At 40.9% G+C, this 8,183-nt stretch overlaps 1 protein-coding gene and 1 non-coding gene across 2 annotated transcripts; both read left to right on the top strand.

Annotated features, from left to right (window-relative positions):
- Positions 1 to 3,707: 3,707 nt before the first annotated feature.
- Positions 3,708 to 5,551, top strand: LOC147985144 (uncharacterized). The gene is made up of 3 exons (XM_087539844.1): positions 3,708 to 4,109; positions 4,225 to 4,270; positions 5,532 to 5,551. The coding sequence occupies exons 1-3, from the start codon at positions 3,708 to 3,710 to the stop codon at positions 5,549 to 5,551; spliced, it is 468 nt and encodes a 155-aa protein (XP_087395970.1).
- A 536-nt stretch (positions 5,552 to 6,087) lies between these two features.
- LOC125541816 (small nucleolar RNA SNORD36) lies at positions 6,088 to 6,170 on the top strand. The gene has a single exon (XR_007297665.1). It is a non-coding gene; the product is annotated as a small nucleolar RNA SNORD36 (small nucleolar RNA).
- Positions 6,171 to 8,183: the final 2,013 nt, after the last annotated feature.

The raw sequence follows: 8,183 nt of genomic DNA on the forward strand, positions 1-8,183 counted from the left end.
CATCTTCATCCTACACCTCTCACGGATTGATAAACCTTAGGTCATCCACTTGAGGGAAAATTGCTACTGCCCTACAAAACTCTGTGCTTGGAGGCCCAACACGTGTCTACAAGAATAAAGTTGCGTAGTAGACATCACCACCTCATCAGTTTTGCCTATGTGTCATGTCTATGTGTCAATTTTTGCCCTAGGTTGTGAAGCAGCCTATATTTCTTTCATTCCCAAAATTCCCCAAATAATTTGGCATTCTTCACTATCCAAATCATTGCTTCATGACAAAATTCAGCTCCATTTTCCTAGTAAATCTTCCTCGGCAAATTTCCAAAGTTTCTGTTTAGCTAGAACCGTTGTGAAGGAAGTACTAGCTATGCATATTCTAATGAGCTGAATTTTTGCAACATCTTCTATATTCCCTAATAATAGCTCTCCACAAAACTTGAGCCCCATCTAACATTCCATGTGAGCTCACCATCCAATCTTTGTTTCTGGTATTATTTACAGTTTGTGAAGCAACTATATTTTATTTTAATTTATAATTCCTGAAAATTACTAGGACATGACCCTGCCCATAGAACCTCCCTCCACCAAATTTTAGCTTATATAATCTAGCCAATTTCCCTCAATATTTTTTCCAATTTTTTTGTTCAGTGGAGAGCATTGTGAAGAAAGTACCATCTTTATTTATCCAAATGGTATGGAATTTTTACAGTGCCTTCATATGCCCAAATTATCATCCTCCTCGAAATTTCAGATCAATCCATTCATTCATTTGATACCAGCTTCAACATTCATATTTTTGTCCAGTGTGGTACCTTTGCAAAGCAAGTGACACCTAGGCTCCTCCATTTGAGCTGCAAATTTTCCAAGACAGTGTCCTTAGTAGATGATCATCCTCGGCCAAAACTCAGGCCCATTGTCCTTGTGCATTTTCCCCACCACTAATCAAACACCTGGTTGCTAATTCATGTTTGAGCTTAGTTCAGTCTCCTCATGACGTTCTTCTATTATGCCTTATTCTTCCTAACACCTACCGGGGAGCGCCCAACCCACTAGACATGCCTGGGCTGCCCATAACGCGTGGCAACACCACAGTCATGCGGTGACCACACGGTGGGCATGCGAGTTTACACACTCTGGAGTTGGGGGCCTCGACCACCGTCCAAACCTCAACGTATCGCCACCAAACCATGTATTTCTGATTAAATAGTTACTTATGTACCTATAAATGATTTTTGGGAAAAATAAAGAGCAAACTATAAGGCAAGCGCAGTTCAAATTTGACCCGCTTCCTACTGAATCGGCGGAAAATTGTCTTTCTCACAAGAGGTGGATAAAAATCATTTGACACCCAAACATTTTTTTCAATTGTACATTAAATATGGCCTAATATTTTAGAAAATTGATTCTGTCCAATTTTGCAATAAATATATGTTAGGTCCTTCACAAAAAAGCTCATTTTGGGCACTCAAAAAAATTGAAAATGGAATTTCCATCCAAAGAAAATGAAAACTTCCTTAGGAAACATTGTTTTCCATTCCAAGATGCACCCTTATGCACAATATGAGATCGTTTGAACAAACGATGCCATGAATGCTACCATAACATTGATCATTTGGCTTGAAAGCCATTGATCTTCATACATGATAGGTCGTTTCTGAGAACACTTCTTTAAAATAATTATCGTATTACAAGTTTATTATTTTTCCTGGTAACTTGGCCACATATAATGACACATGCGAAGGTTTTCCATTTTTTTTGATTTTTTTGAATTTTTCATGCCTATTTCAAAATGCGGTCAAAACTATGGGCAAATCTTGGAAAATTCGAAGGTTATATGAGGCAGTTCCTAGCTAGTGGTTGAATCTTGGAAAAATCTTGGTGTTTCTATGATTAAATAGATACTTTTTACCTAGAAATGTTTTTTGGAAAAAATGATGAGCAAACTATGAGGCAGCTGCAGTTCAAATCTGACCCGCTTCCAACTGAATTGGCGGAAACTTGCCTTTTTCACGAGAGGTGGATAAAAACTTTGACACCCAACCATTTGGTCACTTGAGCATTAAATAGGACCTAATATTTTAGAAAATTGATTTGGTTCAAATTTGCAACAAATATATGGTAGGTCCTTCACAAAAAAACTCATTTTGGGCACTCGAAAAGTGAAAATTGATTTTTTTCATCCAGAGAAAATGAAAACTTCCTTAGGCAACATTGTTTGCCATTCCAAGATGCACCCTTGTGCACAATATGAGATCATTTGAACAAACTATGCCATGAATGTGGCCATAAACTTGATCATTTGACTTGAAAGCCATGAATCTTCGCACATGATAGCTTATTTCTGAGAACACTTTTTTGAAATAATTACCGTAATACAATTTTATTATTTTTCCTGGCAACTTGGTCACATATAATGACACAATGTGAAGGTTTTCCAATTTTTTGATTTTTCTGAATTTTTCATGCTTGTTTCAAAATGCGGTCAAAACAACGGGCATGACCGTTCCTAGCTGGTGATTGAATCTTGGAATGTTTTTGGTGTTTCTCTGATTAAATATATACTTAGGTACCTAAAAATGATTTTTGAAAAAATAAAGAGCAAACCATAAGGCAGCTGCAGTTCAAATTTGACCCGCTTCCTACTAAATCGGCAAAAAAATGTCTTTTCCACAAGAGGAGGATCAAAGCTTTTGACACCCAATCATTTTTTCAATTTTAAATTAATATGGCCTAATATTTTAGAAATTTGGTTTGGTCCAATTTTGCAACGAATATATGGTAGGTCCTTCACAAAAATACTCATTTTTGGGCACTCGAAAAAAGGGAAATGATTTTTTCGTCCAAAGAAAATGAAAACTTCCTTAGGCAACGTTGTTTGGCATTCCAAGATGCACCGTTGTGAACAATATGAGATCATTTGAACAAACTATGCCACGAATGTGGCCAAAAGATCGATCATTTGGCTTGAAAGCCATGAATCTTCACACATGATAGCTCATTTCTGAGAATACTGATTTAACATAATTGTTGGATTACAAGTTTATTTTTTTCTTGGTAACTCGGTCACATATAATTACACAATGCGAAGGTTTTCAATTTTTATTTTTATTTTTAATTTCTTATGCCCATTTCAAAATGCGATCAAAATGGCGGGCATGACCGTTCATAGCTAAGGGTCGAATCTTGCGGAACTTTTGGAGTATCTCTGGTTACTTATGTACCTAGAAATTATTTTTGAAAAAAATAAAGAGCAAAGTATGAGGCACTTGTAGTTCAAATTTGACCTGCTTCCTGCCGAATCGGCAGAAATCTGTTTAAATGACCAAAAATATCTAGAAGGATCGGAAATGCATACAAATTGGTGATCATCCATAAAATGTGGTCTAAATTAAGTGAAAATTTTAGTGATGCCATTTTGCAAAATAATTTTGGTAGCTGCTTCACAACCCCCTGTTTTTAGCACAAAGAGATAATTTTAATAAGTACCTCATGTTTTGTACCAATCAGGAAGTAGCCCACGGATCACCCCCTGTAGTTGATTTGAGCCGTCCACACTCTCCCTTAGTCCCTCGGTCCAGCGTCTCTCGCTCACCTCTCACCTCTCGTCCCTCTCCCACCAACCCGCCCACCCTCTCTGAAACTTTCCCCTCTCTCGCTCGTCTCGCCCTCTCCCCTGCACCACTCATCGTCGCCACCTATGGCGCCCGATGTCGCCCAATTCTGGCACCATTCGATGGTGCCCAGCCCACCCACAGCTTCCTCTCGCTATGCTCTTTATTATCCACCGCATCGATTTGATTTACCCCGTATCATGTGGTCGCCGACATCACTTCCACTTGCTAGGGTTTCGGTGGTGGGGTGGACCTCATCGTCGATCTCCTGCTCGACCTCGTGGCGGTGGTGATAGCACGTGTGAGATGCTCCTCCCCGACAAGGTCGTAGCTGGATCCCCTTCTTTCCACCGTAGGATCCGCTCCTCTCCCACGAGGCCGTTGCCGGATCCCCTCCTCTCCGACAGCAACGCCTACGAATCTGCTCATCCTCGACAACAGCAGCCAACTTCGAAGTGGCCGATCCTCTCCCCATCGCCGCTGCCCACGAGGATCCAGGTCACCCACGCCACTTCCCATCTCTCGCCGCTCTAGATCTATGTCGTGTTGGCAGAACAAACTCCCCAAAGAGCTCTTCATGGTGCTCATGCTCATCATGCCTGCCATCCCGCAGGACGACGACTACCACGACTTCGCTGACTTGCGCTCCCTCCTCCTCGGTAACCAACCAACCCCAACCCCACCCCCGCTCCCTGTACAACAATCGCCTCCCATGAATCTTTTCTCCCGGGCCATGCTTTGCCTCTGCCTCTACCCAGGGCGGGAGGATTTGGGGGTGCTACTGCAGATTCTGCTATTTTTAGTCTCTTACTACATTCGTGATTTGGCGAGTCGAGCAGATGCAATTAGAGCTTGATGTGGGAGATTGGGGAGCAGGTGCAGCGTTGGTTTGGCCGAGTTATGCTCTGTTGGCGTGCTTTTTGGTTACTGCTACACCAAGCAAATGTTTCCGATTGGTCAGCGGTATGTCTACTGCTGCGATTATATCCGCTAAATTGGCTGCTAATGCATTTTCTTGGCCGCTCTGGATCTGACTTTGAGTGGTGGCCTGTTTGGAAAGCTTGCATTTACTTTGGTCTAGCATGAATGAATCATGGAATCTCTTGTTATATTTTATTTCTAAGTTAATTCATTCTGTAATTCTAGTTATAGGTTCTATAAAAATCTTTTTATCAAATTCCTCTATGGTTTGACCCTGCTTGTATGGATTTATTCACTCATCAAGGTGGGTTTTGTTGACCATGGTACCTAAATTACCTTTCCATCCTACAGACTGCAGTCCTAGGGTCCTATCCATGTAGGCTCTAAGAGGAGGAAATAGGATTTGCACATTCCTAAGGCATAATCATGACATGTTTTTCTCTGTGATTCTTTGTGTTTGGTACATTTGCATATACTGTATTTATTATGGTGTTGGATGAACGTCTCGGCATAGCTTCAGGAACTGAACCTTCTTGCTAGAGCACTCTTTTAAACTTGCCTTTTGCAGTTATTTTCTTCCTACTAATCCCTGGGTGCTATATGTATGGAATGTCGAGTTATAGGTTCTAAAAATAATTGGAGTATTAAAGGGTTTGACCGTGCTCTTAAGAATCTATCAGTCGAGCTGTCTTTTGCTAAAGATGAACATGATTTATACATTTATACATTTTATTATGCTAAAGTTTCTTCATGTTATCGATGAACACAATAATTAAAGAGAACCAAACTGCTTCTATTGATTTCTGCTACCTTGCCATAGATGGCTACAGTGCTACCTTACAGCCAAGGATTCTGCTGCTTTCTTCTATAATTTGTCAACCCTCCATTGCCTTGTTCTAGTCTAGCCCAACAATTACTTATTCAATACAATAGTCTTTCTCTACTCCTCACACATCACTTGATTGGAGTGAACTGAACTATGACAACTTTTCTTGGCAGATGGGAGACTCTTCCATTGAGGAGACCGAGGATCTGGCTGGATTTGTGCGTCTCCGATCTGATGCGTTTGTGCATGCATGTGTTGAACAGTGTCCTCGGATCTGGTGTAGGGCGCCAAGGAGAAGAAGCTCAAGGTCAAGGGCTCCGTCAGGATGGCCACCAAGGTGCTCAACATCACCACCAGGAAGTCCCCATATGGAGAAGGTAGCCACCTCCCTCTATTTTCCCTTCCACTCGATCCCATTTGCTTGGTAGCTCTACATAGAATCTAGTCCTTTACATGCTCACAGTAGCTCGTCGGTGATGTGGGTCGCTATGTTTTTTTGGATACCTGACTGTTTAGGGAATTTCTGTGACGATGATGATGTCGTACTGAGCAAAGGATGTGAAACATTTAGACGGCTGCGGCCTTTTCGGTCTGATGATCTAAAATCGAGCTATTTAAAACTGATGACTAGCATGCCATCAATGTGTTTTTATTCCTCATCTAGAGATGCAACTCTGTGTGTTGGTGTGATATAATGTAGAGGAGTTGGATGTGAATCATTTGTGAGCTGAGCATATGATGTTACAGGGAGATGCTACTGAGATTTTACGTCGTTGAAGTATCTTAAACCGAGCTTCTTAAAACTGATCTTGGTTGATCTAGTTCTAGTATATTAGTTGGGTGAGAGTCTACTGTTGTTGGTGTTGTGTAGTCATTTCTTTTTACGTCGTTGAAGAATAAAAAAGATGAGCATTTCTCCAGCCAATATCTGAAGTAGTTGTTGTCGTGTAGTCAGATGGACTTATGCATTTCATTAGAAGTCTGATATAGATTGGACTATACTTCTGAATAGAATGAAACATTTCACTTTCGTTTATATTTCTTCAATTCTTTTGATCGAACAACTCTCTTGAACACATGTACGTTAGTGCAGTGATGGCTAAACAACTACAGTAGATCGACATTTTTGCATTTCTCAACCTTGGGTATTTTGCCAAAAATAAACCCTTAGATTTGTTGTCATTCCTTTGATAATAATTTGTTGTGTTTGTTAAGTATTTTTTAGGAGTAATAAACCTGGCTCTTTCATGTTGCAACCCAACAGCTGCACCCATGTTTTTCTGCGTACTACACATATTTGCTCCACTACTCTTAGTTTTAACTAGCCAAGGCAAGGATGACACCCACCATCGCTGTTAGATTTATTATCCATGTTGGATTTTTTTCGTTTATGCTTGCCCACAATCTAAATGTCTGCTAATGGCATTATTTATCGAACAAGGGATTGCCACCTGTCCCCAACTTGACTGAGTTAGGCTTCGGTTTGCACGTCTCTTTCAGCTTGCAGGATTAGTGTTACTGCAAGTAATCCACTTTCTTTGTAATGGATGGTGGTGACATTATTTAAGCCATTGTAGAGTTTTTGATAGGGTTAAACATTTGGAAAGATAGATCCATTTAACCTTGCAGTACCAGTGTCTACAAGCATTGACTATTGTTAGTAAAATGTTGAGCTCTTCCTTTATATCATTGTCTTATTGCTATCCTTTTTTCAAGGCTGATGCAGTACCTCGTTTTTCACTCGGACTTGCCTCTTGTTTGTTTCCTTTATATCGTTGTCTTATTGCTATCCTTTTTTCAAGGCTGATGCAGTACCTTGTTCTTTTCACTCAGACTTGCCTCTTGTTTGTTAGTTTTGCTGTGATATAATCTTCTATTATAATTGGGTAATATTAACTCCCCTGTAGTAGAATGGATGGTCGTGGTAGTAGAATAGTACTTCCTCTGTAAACTAATATAAGAGCATGCTATTATATTAGTTTACAGAGGGAGTACTTTTCTTCGGGTGAATGTGTTACAGTGTCGTTCATTACATGACTGATACGTCTCCAATGTATCTATAATTTTTTATTGTTCCATGCTATTATATTACCCGTTTTGGATGTTTATGGGCTTTATTATACACTTTTATACTATTTTTGGGACTAACCTATTAACCAGAGGCCCAGCCCAAAATGTTGTTTTATTGCCTATTTCAGTGTTTTGAAGAAAAGGAATATCAAATGGAGTCCAAACAGAATGAAACCTTCGGGAGAGTTATTTTTAGAACGGAAGCAACCCAGGCGACTTGGAGTAGACGTCAGGGAAGCTTCAAGGAAGCCATGAGGCAGGGAGGCACGCCCTACCCCATTGGGAGTGCCCCCCACCCTCGTGGGCCCCTCATGGCTCCCCTAACCGACTTCTTTCGCCTATATATACCAATATACCCTAAAAACATCCGGGAGAACAATAAATCGGGAGTTCCACCGCCAGAAGCATCCGTAGCCACCGAAAACCAATCTAGACCCGTTCCGGCACCCTGCCGGAGGGGGGAATCCCTCTCTGGCGGCCATCTTCATCATCCCGGCACTCTCCATGACGAGGAGGGAGTAGTTCACCCTCGGGGCTGAGGGTATGTACCAGTAGCTATGTGTTTGATCTCTCTCTCTCTCGTGTTCTTGAGGTGGTACGATCTTGATGTATCGTGAACTTTGCTATTATAGTTGGATCTTATGATGTTTCTCCCCCTCTACTCTCTTGTAATGGATTGAGTTTTCCCTTTGAAGTTATCTTATCGGGTTGAGTCTTTAAGGATTTGAGAACACTTGATGTATGTCTTGTTGGGG

The sequence above is a fragment of the Triticum urartu genome, chromosome 2A, assembly GCF_056163025.1.
Source record: "Triticum urartu cultivar PI428250 chromosome 2A, HENAU_Tu73, whole genome shotgun sequence".
Taxonomy (NCBI): domain Eukaryota; kingdom Viridiplantae; phylum Streptophyta; class Magnoliopsida; order Poales; family Poaceae; genus Triticum; species Triticum urartu.

Excerpts from the sequence above, each read along its gene's own strand:
- LOC147985144 (XM_087539844.1), top strand. The coding sequence starts at position 3,708 with ATGTCGCCCAATTCTGGCACCATTCGATGGTGCCCAGCCCACCCACAG. Across the intron at positions 4,110-4,224 it reads CGCTGCCCACGAGGATCCAG|GACGACGACTACCACGACTT; the intron begins GTCACCCACGCC and ends GCCATCCCGCAG. Across the intron at positions 4,271-5,531 it reads CTTGCGCTCCCTCCTCCTCG|ATGGGAGACTCTTCCATTGA; the intron begins GTAACCAACCAA and ends TTTTCTTGGCAG.